This window comes from Endocarpon pusillum (assembly GCF_000464535.1).
Source record: "Endocarpon pusillum Z07020 unplaced genomic scaffold C720987, whole genome shotgun sequence".
Classification (NCBI taxonomy): Eukaryota; Fungi; Ascomycota; class Eurotiomycetes; order Verrucariales; family Verrucariaceae; genus Endocarpon; species Endocarpon pusillum.
In genome coordinates, this window is record NW_006913582.1 from 201,543 (window position 1) to 220,000 (window position 18,458).

Here is an 18,458-nt window from a genome sequence, read left to right on the forward strand (position 1 = left end):
CGAGTCAATCGTATATCATAGGCAGGGGAAAGGGTTAGAGGAACAGCATTATAGAAGAGCTGAAGATGTCTCCCCATCGGAACGCGCTTTCGGATGTTGGAGAGACACATGGATTATCGTGAGCCGAGGTAACTTTATTGGGGACCCTGGATGAGTCAGCAGCCAGGTTCTTTCTGCGGCACGGTTGCCTTGGTCCCCCAGACAGGCTTAGTGGGCATAGCCACATACTCCATACCTGAAATAGACTAACGTACACTACCACTTGGCGAGACACCCCACTTGGCGAGACAGTTTGCACACACTTTACGCAGTAATTCTATCACTCAAATGGCCCAACATCCACGTCCAATTAAGGAAATAATGAAGCTGACGATACTTCCTATTTAAGCCTATCTGAGAGAATTCTTATGCGTAACGAATCCTCTCCACGGTGCGTTATTTGCACCCTAGAGGGCGCCCTGCCCTCTTTGGCAGCCCTGACCTCCTCAAGATTCCACGAACGCTGCACCCTCTCTTTTAGCATGCGTTTTGAGCGCTTTTTGACCTCTTGCTGATGAGATTGCTTGCGTAAATTGTTGAGCTCATTTGAAGCAATTGCGCGCCAGCATGCTCTTGAATAGCTGCGTGGCTGAGCTTGCGTACAGAGCGTCGAGTTCGAGGACTAACTTTGGCCTCAATTTGCGCTTGAAGCTCTCGAATTTCATCTAGCTGAGGAGTTGGCGCTAGGGTTGCGGAGGGGTTCGGAGGGCAAGTTGGAGCTGGCTAGATCGGGTCGGCGGTGGGAGAGGTGGTTTGTGAAGAGGTTTCGACGGACGGAGGAGGTGGAGGCTGTGCTGGATGCCTCTTAACGCGCTTGTACGTAAAGTACAGTAAAAATACTCTGATTGAGTGCTGCTATGCCGGTTGGAGCGTATTCTTCGACTACACGGCTGTACGCGCTTGAAAGTGGCGAAAATGGACCTACATCAAGAGGTTAAAGTTTGTGGGTAGCGTGCGCTGGCAAATAGAGAGGGTGGATGTTGTTTTCGAGGCAGTAATACTGAAATTCGCCAGTAATATGACTCTTTTGGCTATCAAGTATCAGAATGATATGCTTGCTATTTGACGCAATTGGAACGAATATTCGACGCAGCCAATCAATGGCTAGCTCTTCGTCGGTCCATCCCTTAGGAGAAAAGGCCCATATAACGTCAGGGAGGTCCTCATGCTCTGGAAACATATGATGCTCAGGATTCTTGCCAGTAAAGATAAGATAGGGCTTAATAGCCTTTTCTGTATTTATATACTCGATAATAGAGACCCATTGAGTATTGTCTGATGCTGGAGCCACTGGGCGACCTATAGCAGGGTCAAAAACAACGTATTTCGACGCTATTTGCCCTATCTGAAACCCTGTTTCGTCTATATTGTAGATATCTTGCAGCTCAACTGCGTTTTAGCTGCAGAGCTGTTTAAATTCGGCAAAAAAGCATTTAATAACGCTAGAATCAAGGGCCATGAGTCGTTTGATATCCATTAGTCGATTTCGCCGCGTTTTAAGCTCTGGATGGCGAGCTATTAAACGCTCCACGTAGTGTTTGCCCAATTGAATCTTATCCCCCTTGCTAAGTAGCAATTTTGTAATCATTCGACAGATTTGAGCGTAATTCAGGCATAAATGCTGCCTTTGTAGGTCTCGGAAGTATTGAATCAGCACTTTTTCTTCTTGTTTTGATAGCTGTTGTGAAATGCGATCAGTTTCTGCTATAGAGGGTCGCCCTGCGCGTCGATGGGCCAGGGTCGAATTTGGAACGTCGTAATAGCTCGCAGCTTTACGAACTGAGTCAAATAGGCCTAGATCAACGTCATTTGAGGCCTGCTGAATAGAATGCTCCTTGTTTGAGTCCATTTCGAGCTATTTTGGTAGAGCTATAGCTGTTCGAAATTTGAGTGTTGCCGAACGCCCTGCGCGAAAAACTGTCTCGCCAAGTGGGGTGTCTCGCCAAGTGGTAGTGTACGTTAGTGCTTGACTAAGCAGACATTTGGCGCACATTGACTTAGTCATCGTCCAACCCACAGAGCACGGCTGAGAACTGAGGCAAAGGCACGGGTTGACTGGGCAAATCACAGCTCACAGCACACTCATTGAAGGATACGGTAGATAATGTTGCATTTTGGAGATACCTGTTAGAAGTAGTAGCAAACAGCGTACGGAGGTGCCAATTCACTTGATTGAGTTACTCCTATCAAGAGGAGCATTTGCTCATACTAATAGCTATAGAAGCGCATTACTGTAACAGCTCAGAAACAGCATTTGGCGTTCAATTCGTATAGCAATGCTCACTGCCATAAATAACAGGGCGTAACAGTTACAAGAGCGTTTCGTGCGTTTTGCATGCGGGGACCCTTGTACCATCATGCTAATACGTAACAGATACGTATCATATACGCAGGGATTCTGACAATACCATCCTTTGGAATTATAATTAAGACGTTCTTCTATTTGATGTTTCTCCCTGCGCCATGGCTTTGGTAATGGTGACAGTCCCCTCTTCTCTCCATGACCCTCCTGCCGTCCTGATGGCATGCCCGTGTATCGACTTCAACTTCCTCACGGTGCTTGTATGAGACCCTCGAGCAGAGTGCCTCTTCGCCTCCGTCCTCCACTGATCACCACCGAGCATCGCTATCTTGAAACTGCCGACCGTAATCATTCGCCAGCGCATGAAAAACCACCAACAATTCTCGACAGCAAAATGAGCTCCACCAGCCACCAAAAGACGTCGTCCGTCGTCCACTTAGCGCTCCCTGCACATCGCCTTCGAATCTTCGCTACAAGGTCTCCAGGCTGGAAGACTACTGCATTGCAACGTTGTTTCGTTGCAAAGGTGCCATGATAATCTTCCAGCAGTCCACGCTATTCCTTCTGTAAAGAGGCACCAGGAATCGTTCGTAAGATCAGCAACCGACCATGTGATCATCGTCAAGATAGCCAGAATAATCGAGACAATGACATCGCCGAAGTTCGGCATAAACATCTTCAGATTCTAGAAAAAAAAATCTTAGCTTTCAAAATTGATCCCCATAGACTTGACCAACTTTGCGAAACTTTCATGATCGACGGCCCCAGAGTCAGTTTGATCGAATATGCTCACATGGGATCTTTCGCATGATATTTGCTTGAGAACTTTCGAGCAATAGATGATATGGTCGCTGCTCTTTCAATGTCTTGAAGGTTTCTTCCAACACCAGGAATGTTATTCGATGTTTCCAATCTTCCGACTTTGCATTGTCGTCGGACTCCAAGTCGAGTCCTTCATCCGAAGTCTCAACCATGATCTCCCTCTTTTCATTCGATTCTGAGGATGAGCCTCCCTGGAGATGGCGCGAGGCTTCTGTTCAACCTGCCATCGCTTTCTTCCGAATCAGCGCGCTCAACTCACAGGGTTTTGTAGCTCTGGCGTCTTCTCTCGCAAGACTTGGGTTCTCTCGACAAACCATCAGCTGAGATTGTTGCCAGACGACTGGACGGATCTGAAGAGATTTTTACCCATTCCTGATCTCCGATATGGCTCTTTTCCATACACAACCCAAGGAATTGATCCCGTCCCTTCTCAATAGCAGCGGTGGATTTGAAGTCTGGTTCGATGCTGCAACAACAAATTGACGTGGTCGACAACGCTGATTGAGCCATTGGACCCCTCTTGGAGCATCGAGTGGATAGCCCTACCCGATCGTGCTGCACGTAACATTGACCATCTTTCTTCCCATATTCAACGTGAGCCCGCTCATAGCGTGGATGTTTATCGCACTATCAGACAGCTGCTTAAGAGCGTTTCAGGTTAAAGAGTTGACGCTCTTCCCAGGGTACAAGATGTGGTGCTGGACGTTGTTGATGTTGGCCAAACCTGAACTCCGTTCGAAGTGGATTTTCGGGCTAAACAAGCATCCCGTCAATGGGCATCCTCGAGGAACCAATATTGCCCTCATGCAGGCCCGCACCCCCACCATGTTTTTGTATAATTGCACGGCTTCCGCTGTGTGGCGCAATATTTAAATCGGTCAACCTTCCATCTTACCATTCCTGATGCGAGGAATTGCCGTCGCCCCGGTGCCACAAATACAGTGTATCGTCCCTTTTGAACCTTCCTCCTCCTCCTCCTCCTCCTCCTCGTCGTCGTCGTCGTCGTCGTCGTCAGCATGTCAGAGGTCAGCCAGATTCTCCTCTGTCTGAGCAAAACTGTTCCGGGAAGCAAGTTTTTTTCACCCATATGCTCCGCTATCTCATCTTCGAGTGCTCGAGCATGATCAAAGAGACCAAGCAATAATATGGCGACTGGGCTTTGATCGGATCTTTGTTGCTGCTAGTGGATAACCGATCTCTAAGCCTCGGTACTCCTTCCATTCGAATGGCATGATTGATCCCAAGCAGGGTATTCTTGATATTCCACGCAATCCAGCTGGGTGTTGGATGACAAAGTCTCCGCCATGTCTCTGATGGTGGACTCCGTATTGATCTTCGTCCTAGGAGTGAGGTTCGGGAACTTTGATCTCCTATATCAGCATATATCTGTTACCGCCCATAATCGTCATCTGTCCACGCGGAGGATGGGCGTCTGATCTTCATAGAGATACGTGAATAGACTGAAGACACCATCATCGTGGTGATTGGAGAATCGAAGAAAGCGACCATTTTGCAGAACCACATCAATTGACAGCCAGAAATCCACATCGCGTCAATGCCGCAAGGGAATGCGATTCACCCCAGGTGAGCACTGCTTGGTGCTACACTTGCCGCCGTACGAGGCATCTGCCACTCTGAGTAGTCGCCACTGAACGACAGACTCCATGAAGCTGAAGATCTTGTTTGAATTGCGTTATGATGAAGAGATCTGCCACATCACCGGACGATCTCTTTCGCATTGCATTTCCCGAAAGATCTATTCGATCAAACAACATGAAGCTGCGGCGTCGAATCTTCAACTTCAACGGCCCATTAGGAAAGCGTTGTGATAAGGTTTTCCTTATGGAATGCAGAATGTATTATCTTCAAGTATGACTCGAGGACGACGATTCCCACGGCGTGAAATGTTTCGGGAGTTTGCTTGCCATGTGACATTTCCAGGCGTGAGATAGGTCTGGCGCTCTTCATCGTCGTTACCGATTTCATCTTCGTAATCGGTCATATCGAAGGACTCATTCCATCGGTGTTCTTCGATCCCGCCGCATGCAGGTTCCATCCCGCCGCGTTGTGGAGATATATACTATTCCGTCGGCGTTCTTTGATCCCTGCGGCCTGCAGGTTCCATCCCGCCGCGCTGTATATATAGATATATATACTTCGGGGTATTGACTTCAAGTTCACTTCGCAGCAAACAAATAGCAGACGTCCATGTTCCAAGTTTGTGTGTGGTGAGGAGAGCCTCAATAGACTGTCTCCTCAGAGCCGCCTCAGTTCGAAATGGGTTTAGCGCCAAGCCGGATTTGGAAACGTGATCGCAAAGCGGAATTCGTCACACAACACACCCCTTCTCCCTATGAGAAATGAAATAAGAATGATAGCATACAAAGCTGCTCCTACTCTCGGTGATATCACTCGTTCCAGCTTCATGGTGCACACCCGTTCGCTCACGGTCTGAGAAATTTCATCCTTTCATTCTTCTCTTTGTTGATCGCATTGTTGTGGAATCTGAAGTCCTGATGAACCACAGCAGCCGCCAGTACTGCACGTGAGAATATAGTAGCGAGCAAGATGGAATCTGAGCTTCAGCAAAGGCGTACACCTTGGTATTGCGTGATGAAAGACATGAAGAGTGGCTGGACGTCGTTCACTTTTCAGTTAGGTTGATCAAGAGTCGATGAAGAGTGAGTTGAAGTACGGACGGCCGCCACCGCCATGGAACTTGAAGATGTGCAGGATCCATAGTCGTGATCGTATGCATGCCTGGTAGCCTCCAGGTAGAGAGGTAAGAATGGGGAATGTGAAGTCCATATCTATATAAAGAGAGATAGAATGATGAGGGTATGAGAAAGAGAAAGAAATTTTTCAGAAAGAGGGGATTTGGGCCTTCTAATATACCAGGCACAGCCAGGCTCGGCGCATTCACAGACCCTGCCGATTCAATACTTGAGGAAGCCGATCACTATTTCTGAAAGTCCTTCATCAGCCTGCAGGCTACGATTGCATCATCATTGCATCGCCTGTCACAATCTTCATTGAAGGTGCAGACGGGGGCTGATCGGTACTAGCACTCGTCGGGGAGAGAGCGAATGACTGGAATAGGCTGTGCCGATTCAATACACGGATCCGCCGAAGAAGTTTTATGGCAGCTCTTGTATGTGTTGGGATCTGGCATACTCCTTCCTAATACAGCTTGTGAGGTTCTGGCTATTCACCACTATCAGACAAAGACTGACAGACAGGAAACAGTGGGAAGGTTAGCCACTGGTTGGACCAGTCCTCTGCCTCCATCGTGAAGGATCGTGATCCTACAACACGATACTACACCGCCTTCCAGCCTCCCTTGCACGCCCTCCACCAAGCCACCCAACCCACAACTCACCAATCACACCCTCAATCAAAACTCTTGAGACACCCCAGGCTATGTAATCCTACCCAACAACAAGAAAAGCAGTCCTACCATATAAAGAGCCCCCCCCCCCTTCCGCACACCAAAAACAGTAACCACTTCTCCTAGCAGTGCACTGACTCACCTCTGCAGCCAGTCCGGTTACCAGAAACAGTCCAAAACCATAGTCCGATCACGGATCCAAGGATAGAGGTTGATAGAATAGAGGACCATACTTTTCGCTTCGTATTTGTAGTTACATAACCGGCTAGCTCTCCCTTACTGCCTGCCTCTCAGCTCTAACTACCTCAGGCTGCCAGAAAATTGGGTAACGCCCCGTTTTCTACAGATTGAGAGGGTTGCCTTGGGAGGGACCCTCCCCTCTCTCTCTCAAGAAGAGGAGGAAGAAGCGACTCGTAAAAGTGATACCGACTACTAGACGACTCAGTGAGAGGGAGGGATCATGCAGTTACTTGGTTACATGTCCGGCCCTGCCCTGCTGCCTGTCCTGTCCCATCCCAGCCCATCCCATATCCAACATCCAACATCCAACATCCGATTGACGTAATTGGGCTGCCTGTCTGTCTGTCTGCCTGCCTGCCTGCCTGCCTGCCTGCCTGTAGGGCTGTAAATAACCAACTAGCACCAGAGCCAGAGCCAGAGCAAACACGACCAAGAAAGTACAGATAAGTACTGCCAAAGTAGGCAGATAGGGAACAAAACGACAACCTTTCGTACCTAACCCCGTGATGTATTGCGCACACCCGCACACCCGCAGCACGCGCGTAGGTGCATACATACAATCTCTTTTTTTTGCCAATTCAGCTGCACAGGCTACCTACCTACCTAAGCACCTACTCTCGCACGGAGGCGGAGGTGTGCATTCAAAGGTCTTCGATATACACTAAGTTAGTCACTTAGGGTGAAGGCATGCTAGCTCACCTCGTACTAGTTAGTGGAATGCTACTAGAAAGGTGATAGGAGCGCCTGAAGCTTGGCGGGCATTAGCCTGTGAGCCTGGGTGAACGACTCTGGAAACTAAGTTAGAGATATTCCAAACTAAAGGTGTGGGGGAAATAATTACTACTAGTAGTTAGTAGCAGTGGCGCTCCAATATCAGCATATTTGATATACTGCAATGTCTGATGCATGACTCCGTACCTACCACTTATGACGTAGGTAGTACTGTAAAGTTCATGCTGACATATCTATCCGTATTGGTGTTGCCCATCCCAGCGATGAGCGATGAGAGAACGACATGTGCTAGATCCAGATGCATAGAAATAACGCATGGGATAGGCATCGTGAGCATGAAAAGGATAAGATGATGGTATCCATTATAGACTGCCAATGCTCTTAAGGCGGTGAGGCAGTGTATGTATGTCGATGTATGTTCGTGTCGCGCTTAGCGCGCAGCTTTGATGACAGAAAAGTTGGTATGCGACTGCCGATTTTGATTAGCATTATTTTTGTACGAGTTATTACTATGAGCCTCGAACTATCGATACACAGCGGGACGTCGGAACGCTTCGCTCAAGTAGTACAAAATATCACCCGACATACTCATCGCTTCCTTCATCGCTTTCTACCGAAGACTGGCTCGCCTCACTCTCAGCCACACTGTCCGTATCAGCACCATCAGCTGAATCACCATCCTCAGACCCACTCTTGCCGTCGTCGCTATCCTCCCTGACGCCCTCAACGTTCCCAAGTAGAGCACTGCAACCACTTTCAGCTGTGGCAGGGATCGACGTTTCTGGCCTTGAAGAATCACCACCTAAATCTTCGCCGTCACCGTTGTCTGCGAGCTTTTCACCTGCTCTACCCTCTTCGTTAGCGTCTTCCTTTTCGATCTTAACAAGTTCATTCGTACTCGAAGTTTCGCTTGCATCTCCCTTGTCTTGCTTCGTCTCAGCCTTTTGCGCCTCCCTCTGCGCCTCCTTTGCATTCTTCTTTGCTAGCTCCGCATCTCGCCATGCAGCAACTTCAGCCACCGCGCTCCAAGGATCCTTTTTGCGTGTGATCAGATAGCCTTGTACCTCGGCGGGTGAGAAGGTCGCCTCGGGAAGGCTGTCAGCAAACTTATCGGCCCATTCCTTGAGATCCGGCGATGGTTCGCTTTGTAATAAGAAGGTAGGCTCGAGCTGTGACGACGCTTTGCTAGCTGAATGGAGTCGAGAGGGTGTTGCGGTTGTCGGGCTCCGAGGTGGCGTGGGAAGTAAAGGTCCTGTCGAGGGTAGCAACGTGCTGTGCTTTTCGTTGTTGCTTTTCTCCGAAATTTTCGGTCGATCTGCAAAGGCACCGGCTTCCAAAATATTAGGCATAATCTGCTTCAGATTTGTTGGTGTGCGAGCAGCTTCCCTCGAATCGACGCAGTACATTCGAAGGAAGAGTTCACGCATCTGGATTCTGCTTGCAAGTGTGAATTCGATCTTCATGTCAACACGTCCAGGCCGCATGAGCGCGTCGTCCAGTTTTTCCGGATAGTTTGTTGTCATGATCAGAACACGTCCTTCTTGAGAGGCAACACCATCAATGGCGTTAAGAAGGCCGGACATAGTGATTCCCATATCATTCGAAGAGCCAGGACGTCCGCCTGCAGAACGGTCATTGCTCTCGTTGGCAGATTTGACCGCTTTGGCGACCTCCTTGGCGATCATTGCTGCAGTTGTTTCCGCGCTTTCGTCTTTCTTCTCATTCTTGGCGTCTTCCTTCTTATCCTCTGCTTCTCCTTTAGACCTCTTCTCTTCTTCCTTTGTAGTGTCTGATTTCTTCCTTACAATGCCAGCACTGTCGATGTCCTCCAACAAGACTATGCAGCGTTTGGGTAGGCTGTTGAAGAGAAGGATGAGGTCTTCCTCCGAAAGTGTCTTTTCCGAAAGCGACATGCAATAAATATCGAGACCGAAAACACCAGCCAGGGCAAAGCTCAAGCTGGTCTTCCCGGTTCCAGGAGGACCATACAACAGGATCCCTCGCCGATATGGAATGCCTCGATTACTATACCATCTAGTCGTAGCAGGATCCAAGAAGTCGTTGATGTCACGTAAAATGGCAGCCTTCTGTTTGCTGTCTAGAACCACGGTTCCCATTGGACGACTAGGACGTACGGCGACCTTGTTCCAAGCCTGACGTCCTCGACCTCGCTGTTCCTTTGGACTAGGCCGTCTGACTGTAGTTTTGGCAATCTGCTTCGATAGATTCCGGTCTCTGGTGTCGAGAATGAGGTCTTTGATGGGTTTGGTCGAACGCCCGAGCACGGTCAGCCGGACGGTTTCTTGGTCTTGAATCATCATGCCCATCCAGCCGCCTTGAACCTTGTTTAATTCACGAGAGAACTTAAACCAATGTCCCTTATGGCGGAACCAGTGGTAGCCAGTATCGGGCTCATACCGAGGTGGGACCTTTGCTGCCCAGCTGTTGAAGTTGAAGATGGCGCCCGCTGCCGCATTGTCGTCGCCCTTCAAATCATCCACATCGTCTGTGTAGTCTGCGCTCTGGACCTTCAGAGACCGTACTCGCTTCAAGTCCTCTTGTTCCGCAGCCCAGGACAGAAGGTTGTCGTAGATGATGTCGTAAGCATCGATAACCACGCTGGCGGTAAAGTATGTCAGGAAGCTGGCCCATAAGTGCCGGTAAATGTAATGAACGCCTGTAGTACAGGCGAAGCCGAGAACCAGGACAGATACGATGATGGAGATATCGAACCCGAACACATCGAGGAGGTATTTAGAGATGAATGAGTAGCCCGGAATGAATGCGTCTAGGATGCTAGTGGGAAGATGACCAATACCCGGAATGGTGGTGTCGTTGCTTGAAACGTGTTGCAAATGATGGAGGCCTGGAAAAGCCATACCTGTCGTGGGAGACAGCCGCCCTACGAGATGATGATGGCTAAAGACGGAAGGATCGTTTGGAAGAGTGGAGAATTGTAGTTGTTTCTTCCTAATCTCGGATTGTCGCTATGTCTTGGAACATCTATCGCACCAAATATCGGAAACGGGGATCTGCGAAGGGATTGACGAATAGGTTCCTTTTTAACGTTAAAATGATCACGAGGCGGCTTAAAATGAAGCCAAACTTATCCACCAAGGATCTATTTTACAAACTTTGATCAGAAGTCGATACGGAAGTATTACGACGAAGCCCGTGGGCAACAGCTGGTATTCAACACAGCTGGCGTTGATTCTGTGAATGGGAGAAGGAGAGAAAACAGGATGATTTATGTAGTTAAATAATAGACAAGCAAACATGTCGCACCGTACGTTTGTCTTTGTGGCTCAAGTGTCGCAGCAAGGCTTCAGGCACCAGCCTTGTACGTACTAAGAATATGTAGTGAGAATATCAGACACGGTACATGGCAGCTCCAAGGTTGTTTTGGCAAAGCAGTGGCAATCGGCGGAGCCGCACCAACTTAGATAGTAACACTGATTAGCTTCCATCCAGCTGGCTCATGGTGATAGATCCTACCGATATATTACTCAGAAGTGGTCTAGCCAATAGGCTATGATCTTGGAGGTTGGCCCAGCCGATATTGTAGCCTGTAAGATTCATGAACTTGCTTCTGTGCGCCAGCTGTTGACTTGCATACAGTACCGCTAATGTGATTACACATGGTTAAAGTGAGTTACTACGTAATTACAACACTGCGCCACTGCGCCACTGCGCCACAAACCGCAGCCTTGGGCCGCTTGCTCCTTTACCCACTTATCAGAGTCAGCATGAAATCCTGACCATGAGGCTGAACCCTGACCAGCTGGAACACCTGGTGCATCGCTCAGCTATGATGTTATCCAGGTCAGGGCTCGTAATCAACGAATGAGCCAGTTGGGACTCTGTTAAACTCAAAAATACAGTTTGCGCTATTCTGCTACGCGTTTCACATGCGTTTTGTTACAGATCTAATACGCGTTTTGCATGAGCTCCGCATGTATTTTTGGTATCTGCGTGTCGCGCTATTTCGCTTGGTATCGCCGAATTGAACGTATAAATGCACGCTCTGCGCAGTGATTTAGATAGAACAACTTGCTATTTTGCACTGATCCATGGATTAGTCAGCACAGTTCATCTGACTCCTAGGCACCTGTGCCACACTGGACTAATAACGCCGAAGTCAAATATGAATGCCACATAGGCAGGATTCGTCTGGCATGTTCACGACTTGGGTTCTTTTCGAATACCACAGCACCCGTTATCCGAGTCCAGACTGTTGATTCTAAGAACGCCACTCTCGTTGCTGATCGTCAAGGGAAAGCCCAAGGCTGCGAATCTTTCCTCCACTGTCGGTGCGAAGAAGAGATCCAGGTCTTTGCCAAAGAGGTCCTCCATGGCATCTGCCGTGACGAAGAAGGCATATTCCCTAGGCGCGCATTGCAGCGCCTTCATAATCTCCTCAAAGCGGAGTGCTATCACCTTCAGCTGCTTTTGAGCGCTAGCCCAGTACTTGCTCAGCTTCTGCACAACCTCATAACTGCTTTGCACGAGTTGGAGGTCAGATTTTAGATCGGCCAGCGTGCCGATACTGGTTAAAATGTCCACTGCAGATAGCATGGAGTAGGCTTGAAACGGCACCGAGAATGTTCGGGCTGGTTTCGAGGAGCGCTGCTCTTCATAAACCTTCGACAGCAACAGAGTAAACTTCAGGAGCTCTCGAGCGTGAAACTGGGCAGCTCTTATATTTCGACTTAAGCTACTCTCATCCATCTCCCTGTGCGGTGCGTGCCGATTCAATTTCATAAGAACAGTGTGATAGCGTGCATGAAGTAATATGAAAGTCTCGGCGTAGCCTTCCTGCAATGCTTGCTGGATATTCTGTGTGTTGCAGGCGAACAAATGCGGCGGTAAGCGATCGATGAACCTTCGCAATTGCCGCTGCTTACCGCTGTAAAACTTTTCGTACTTGTCATCATCTGATTCGAAGGTTCGGTGCTTCTCCCTATAAAGGTATTGCAAGACTTGTCCCCAGATAGAAGATATCACGATCAGGTATGACATTGTGCCCAGGCTAGCTGGCTTCGGCCAGCTTACATTCTGGTCAATCGTCCCAAATAATGGAGTTACTGGAATGTCTTGGTTTTCGTACAACTCTTCGCTGCAAGGAACGCGGATAAAACAATCTTCGTTCTGCAGCATGGGCGGAAGGCCAGAGCATAGGCCATTGCATCGCTATTAAAGAGTTAGCTGAGAATAAAACATCAAGTTCGCAAGAGAGGGCACCTACCTCCAAGAGGTATACCGACCAGAAAGTCCTCCTTTGACACTCCGCCATTGTCCTCCTATCAAGGCCATATTCGCATCCATGTGTGTTAAGTCGTTCGACAACACCATACTCAGTGTTGAACTTCAACTCGCATACCCCTCTCGCCGCAGCGCCGCAGTAGTCCGACGCCTCGCTAAAGTCTCCCAGCGAAAACTTCAACAAGCTTAGTATCCACCTGGTTTGGACCAGTTGCAACGTGAACCTTCCAACGCTGTTTTGCTCCGCATAACGAGCAAGTTGCAGCATTCTCTTACCATGCACAACGCTCTCCTTGTGGGTTGAAAAGCTACATCCCATTGAAATCATAGCATACAGGAGCATCTTATCATCAAGCGTCTTTTCGCGACGATCGCCAACCCATGTAAGGAATGGGCCCTTTGGGAATATATAATATATACCTTGATTGACGTGGGCAAAGTAGAGATCCAGGTATCCCTTCGTCACTGGCGATATTGGATAAGGATCTAAGTTCCAGTCCGCCGCTTGAAGACCTAATTTTTCCATCATGTCGAATACTGGTGGCGAGTCCAATATCGGTGATGAGGCGTCTGACGACCGCAGCCTTCCTGGTGGTGATTTCATTGTTTCCCGCCAATCTTGTCTTGAATCCACCCTTTGCTCTGGCCGCTTCATAACCTTTTCGCCGTAGTCAGGAGCTGCACTTGATGCAGGGTAAGTGATTGTTTGATGCTTCTCTGCTGTCATACGACGTGACGTTGGTTGATGTTTGGGTTCGTTCTGATCGCTACCGTCGGCAGAGTTTGCGCCGGTACTTATTAAGTCCGGTGATATTACGCAAAGTGCCGAATTGGGTTGAGGGCCACGCTCTCTGTTACGGTTTGAGAGGGCATCCCGCGACCTGGATTCGGATCAGCCTCTTGTTCTTAGATCCACATGCAGAGCACACACCCACTTTCAAACCTGCAGTCAGTCTGTGTTTTCTCGCATTGAGCACATTTCATTAGATCCGGATTTGGGTGACAGCGGATCTTCTTTTGCCGGCAATTGATGCAGGCTTGGGCTAAACGCTTCCTGGGTTTTCCTGCTTTGGTTAATCCTGGGTCTGGATGCGCAACCGCTTCATGCCACGGTTCTCCAGAGATTCTACCCGGTGCATGGGAGGGAGAATTCTGTCCTCTAATAGCTCTATAATCCAATGTACCTGTTGCAGGACTGTTTCCTGGAGAATGACGTCCATAAGGATTGGCTCGAGCTATGTTGGATTGGTGGAACCGAGGGCTAAGGAGGTTTGCTTCAAGAGGAGAAATCTGTGCATACTGCTGTGGGGGGGCTTGCATGAAAGTGGGTGTTTGGTGATGTATGGGAATCAAGGCGTCAGAGCTCGAAGTCCGCATAGAGGGAGGACTCGACGTCATCGACTCAAACGGATCCGACTGTAAACCCTTGATGCTACTTTCTGAGGCGCGTTTCGACAGTGACAGAAAATCATGTGCGGAGCTCAACGTTGTGGTCGGTAAAATTGAACGAGGTTGCTCTGGATGATGCTGTGGAGTCAGAGTGGAAGGGTCGGGACCGACGAACACATCAGGTTGTAGCAATTGCCGGACGCCAGGTAATCTCATACTTGGTCCGTGTTCTGAATGCGGTCGTGATAGCCTCTCGTGGGCTGCGGTTTGCGGCCACCCATTATTGCTCATATTGGGGGGAAATGGTTATGTCGCCAAACTGGTACACAGTCGGCAGAGAACTCGTGCTTCGAGAACAGGTAATTTTGCGAAGGACAGCTTATCGTTCCTTGAAGAGCGTGCGGTTATCATCTATGTAGTCAACCTAGGTCAATGTATATTTTCGACACAGTATCGAAGCGCAGATTTGATGGTTCATAAGGATTGGACTTCTAGAGGTTCAATATCAATACCAGGCTTCCCGAGCGATCCCGTAACTTTCAGACGACAATCAAATGGTCTGCGCCTCCTCACATCTCTTAGCCCATGAGGAAATATCCCATTGGTGAATGGCACCAAATGCCAGGTGTGCAGCCTCTAAAGTTTATCCACCCAAAGACTACAGCGTGGATCTTCCATATCCTCTCAAGGGAACAATCAGCATGCAGGGAAAGCATAGACAAGACCATGCCTCCAGAAACCATTTTCGCCGTGGCAAGTACTGAATGCAGGTTTCCTGTTCGCCGAAACGAAGATTGTTGTTGTGTTCACTAGTTCTTAGCAAACCACGCCGTGTTAACAACGGCGACTGCTCACGAAGCTAGGAACGCAGATATCATCGAATAAGGTTAAGACATTTGTACCTACCCTGTCGGTATTCCCCTAGTCTTGGTTGAGTTGTCGACATGCAACCACAGTCCTGAATGCTGATCATTCAACCCGGTGGATGGTGGGTGACGACTACAGAACTGGGGTCTAGCAGATCTGCCTGGTTCCTTGAGGCCAAACCTGATACAAACTGCGGCAAGGTCTTCCTGGGCTACGGAGTACATTCGGGGCTGACAGAAGATTGACAAAACCATAAGAGTCTGATGCTGAGCTAACTGGTTTGGCACCCAATGAGTGGTTGGAAGAAATTATGACAAGATGGGAACAGGCTAAAGCCCAAGCTACTTGAGGGGACATTTTGCGGTCCATCCGAGTGCTCACTTGGGACTCGATCGCATCTGGATGGAGCAGAGGATCGACGACTATTTGGGGGGTCACTTGTAATTTAGTCTGTCCAATAAACCTGCATACATCAAATATAACTGTTTTTGTGAAACAGTTGGTGCTATGATGTTGCCCGTCATGCTGCATCGGCCAGGAGATCCGGCTTTAGTGTCCCGTGTGGCTGGGTAGGTCCTTGTTTGCCGCTTTTTCTGACGCTGTGACAGGTGAAGGAACCTGATGTAGCTCAGCCCTGACAAGTCCATCCTTCTCGGTTCGATGTTCGGTGTCTTCCCATCCCGTCACTCCGCAAGAAGCGAAGCTATCGTGCCGTTTCAGAACTGGGGTACGAGAGGCGCGGAGAAATGGTGTGACCGACTCTGGGCAAGGCGATTGAACACCTATCACTCGATTGCCTGTGCGAGGCCCTGCAGTAGCGAGGTGACAGGAGATCGGGAGCTGCACGTATGCATCTGACAGAATTTTCTTTACAATGATATCCCCACACATGGGACTGTTGATATTGATGGTCTACCTGAGCACGATTTATGCATTAGTTACGGCCAAACCTCTGAGCAACATGATTCACTACTCGGTGGCATTAACTGTCTTCCAATTCTGTTCGAGGCCTCGTCATTGACCAAAGTTTATAGAATTGAATTGTTCGCCGATGGTCGAGTTGATTGGTTTGCAAAGCGGATCTTTAGTGCTGAGTATCTCCTCCCAATCCAGGACAAAGCGTAGTGCAGATAGTACTTAGATCTTCTACAGCCAAGAATGTGACGCGGCTGATCCTACTAGTACTGCATGTGGAGATCCCCATAGTTCTTCCAGGGCAGATGTCATATCAAACTCACTCGAAAGTGGTTAGCTATAGCAATTTTATCCATATTTACCTAGTACCCAATAGCAGCAAGCGGCTGTGAGACCGAGGTTGGCTTACGTGTGATATGTGGGGCTTAGAAAGTCAAACATGCACACTCCGATACCTGATGGACAGACACTTCAAGCGGGGAAGGCAGAGCTCTTCTCGATCAGCACGGTACAAGGCGCTCTTAGTCTACAGCTGTGTAATTAATGTCACTCCCGGCCATACGAGGGGCTTGAACTTCTCATGCTTGATGCAGGGTGAAGAATGGAAGGCAAGCCGGTGACGTAGAGGGCGTGCTTTGATGAAAGTGCAGTTACCTGATTACGAAGTAAACTGGTCCACAAAATGAACAGGATACTGTGTACTTGCATTGTCGCAAGCCAAGGCTGAGCCTCATCAATCAATCAATTGCAGCGGGAAAGCCCTGTACAGGATCTGCCTTGCAATTTCTCAAAAAGGCAATGTCTGATGTCAAGCTTCTCCTAAGTCAAAGACCCACACCCAGAGAGTTTGGCTGACTGAATATCGCGTAAGGACTTGAGCTAATTCTCCGCACCTCTAGTTCTCATGCAGGATCTTGGTGAACTCCTCCCCAGCGCCCTTGGGATTTTCCTGTTCGATGCTCTTCTGACCAAGTTTTTCTTTTGAGAAAGCAGACGCATATGGGTTCAGTCTCAGTAACACCTGTCTGTTGCGCAGAGGATTCTTCTTCTGTACTCCAGAACGCTTTGTTGTAGGATAGCCCCTCGGCTCTCTCAAAACAGACTGGACCTCGGATGAGTTGATGAGGCGTGTGATGTCGGCATTTGATACCACGTTGGAAGGTAACAGGAAGTCTTTCTTGAGGGCCGAAGGAGCAGTGGTAGATCCGTAGATGTCATCGAGAGCAGCAAAGGCACTGGAGGTCCAGATGACGAATCGGCCTAGATGACCACCCGGCGCCAGCTGAAGAAGGTTGAGTGCGTAGACAGACGAAGTCTCGACACCTGGGATATTTCGGAAAGCCCGCACCAGTTCCTTGCCATCTGTGTCCGGGTTGTAAACAACTAGTGGACCACGTCTTTGACGATAACGACGTCCTCGCATCTTTCCTTTACCAGCCCGTAGCTTGCGAGACTTTTGCACCTTAACGACGTCCGGACCCGCACCAACGGCCTTTAGTAGAGACACAGCAGCAGAAGTCTTGACAATCGCTGCGCCTTCAAATGTTTTCGAATCGATTACAAGGGGAACTTCGGGTACAGTAGAAATGCGGTGGCCGCGAGCGAGGAGAAGAGCTGGAACTGATGAGGCGGCAATAGCTGAAGCAGTGGCGAAGCGTCTAGGGCTCGTTAGTATATCTTAACTTCTTTGCAATACTTGCTTCTCACTTTTGACCCAAGTTGACCTTCTGATGCCATTTCCGCCAGACCTTAGTGGGTGCGAACATTCGACCAGAGCGACATTGGTTACCAAAGGCGGCTTGTCCAGCACGATGCGTACCGCCACCAGAGACTCGCGGGATACGTGCAACAGCGCGACCTGTAGCAGAATTAGATTTCTCGGCGCTCTTCTTTTGAACTTCGGTTGCAGCTCACCGGTTCCCCAAGATTCTGCCGAAGTCTGCTCTCCGGCTTTCTCGCTAACTGCGTATGGTTGTCGCTTGTTCTTTGCCATGCCAGTATGGACAGTCCTTTGATCCGTCAGTAACGTGTCAACTCTGACGCAATCATATCATTCATACTGTACAATGTCTGGTCGAATCGGCGAGGAGAAGACTGCTGGCAGGGGGTGAGTCGAGCCACTGTCAGTACCATCCGCCGAAGTGATGGTCACAGTAGGGCGAGTCGTCATCTTGAGAGTTTGTGTAATACCCGAAGCCGCAGGTTATGGTGATAGATGTTGTGGAGTTGAGGTGATATCTCCAAATTGGCCTTCTTGGCACTAAGCATCTGTGTGCAGTATTAGCCCTAAGCCCCAGAGCCGATTAACTTAATACGGCATCTTGACCAATCCCCATCGGGAGCCCGAGGTGCCGCCGGAAAGCAGCTTATGGTTTTTGCTCAATGAGTTATACACAGAGACAAAGTTGCTGGAAACTAAGCCCGAGTATCACACGGTCCTGCACACATCTATGTCTGCCTGTGCATTACACTCTCTCAATTGCCTGACCATGACCAGATACT

General features: G+C 49.0%; 3 protein-coding genes across 3 annotated transcripts; all 3 read right to left on the reverse strand.

The window, feature by feature from the left end:
• Positions 1 to 8,098: 8,098 nt before the first annotated feature.
• On the reverse strand, positions 8,099 to 10,402 carry EPUS_01249 (uncharacterized protein; the record flags this gene model as incomplete). Its single annotated transcript, XM_007788542.1, has 1 exon — positions 8,099 to 10,402. One exon carries the CDS (start codon positions 10,400 to 10,402, stop codon positions 8,099 to 8,101), a length of 2,304 nt encoding a protein of 767 aa, XP_007786732.1.
• A 1,300-nt stretch (positions 10,403 to 11,702) lies between these two features.
• Positions 11,703 to 14,465, reverse strand: EPUS_01250 (uncharacterized protein; the record flags this gene model as incomplete). Its single annotated transcript, XM_007788543.1, has 3 exons — positions 11,703 to 12,713; positions 12,769 to 13,666; positions 14,086 to 14,465. 3 exons carry the CDS (start codon positions 14,463 to 14,465, stop codon positions 11,703 to 11,705), a joined length of 2,289 nt encoding a protein of 762 aa, XP_007786733.1.
• A 2,386-nt stretch (positions 14,466 to 16,851) lies between these two features.
• EPUS_01251 (60S ribosomal protein L4-B) lies at positions 16,852 to 18,126 on the reverse strand (the record flags this gene model as incomplete). The annotated part of the gene is made up of 4 exons (XM_007788544.1): positions 16,852 to 17,614; positions 17,664 to 17,814; positions 17,871 to 17,965; positions 18,017 to 18,126. The coding sequence occupies 4 exons, from the start codon at positions 18,124 to 18,126 to the stop codon at positions 16,852 to 16,854; spliced, it is 1,119 nt and encodes a 372-aa protein (XP_007786734.1).
• Between the last annotated feature and the right edge of the window lie 332 nt (positions 18,127 to 18,458).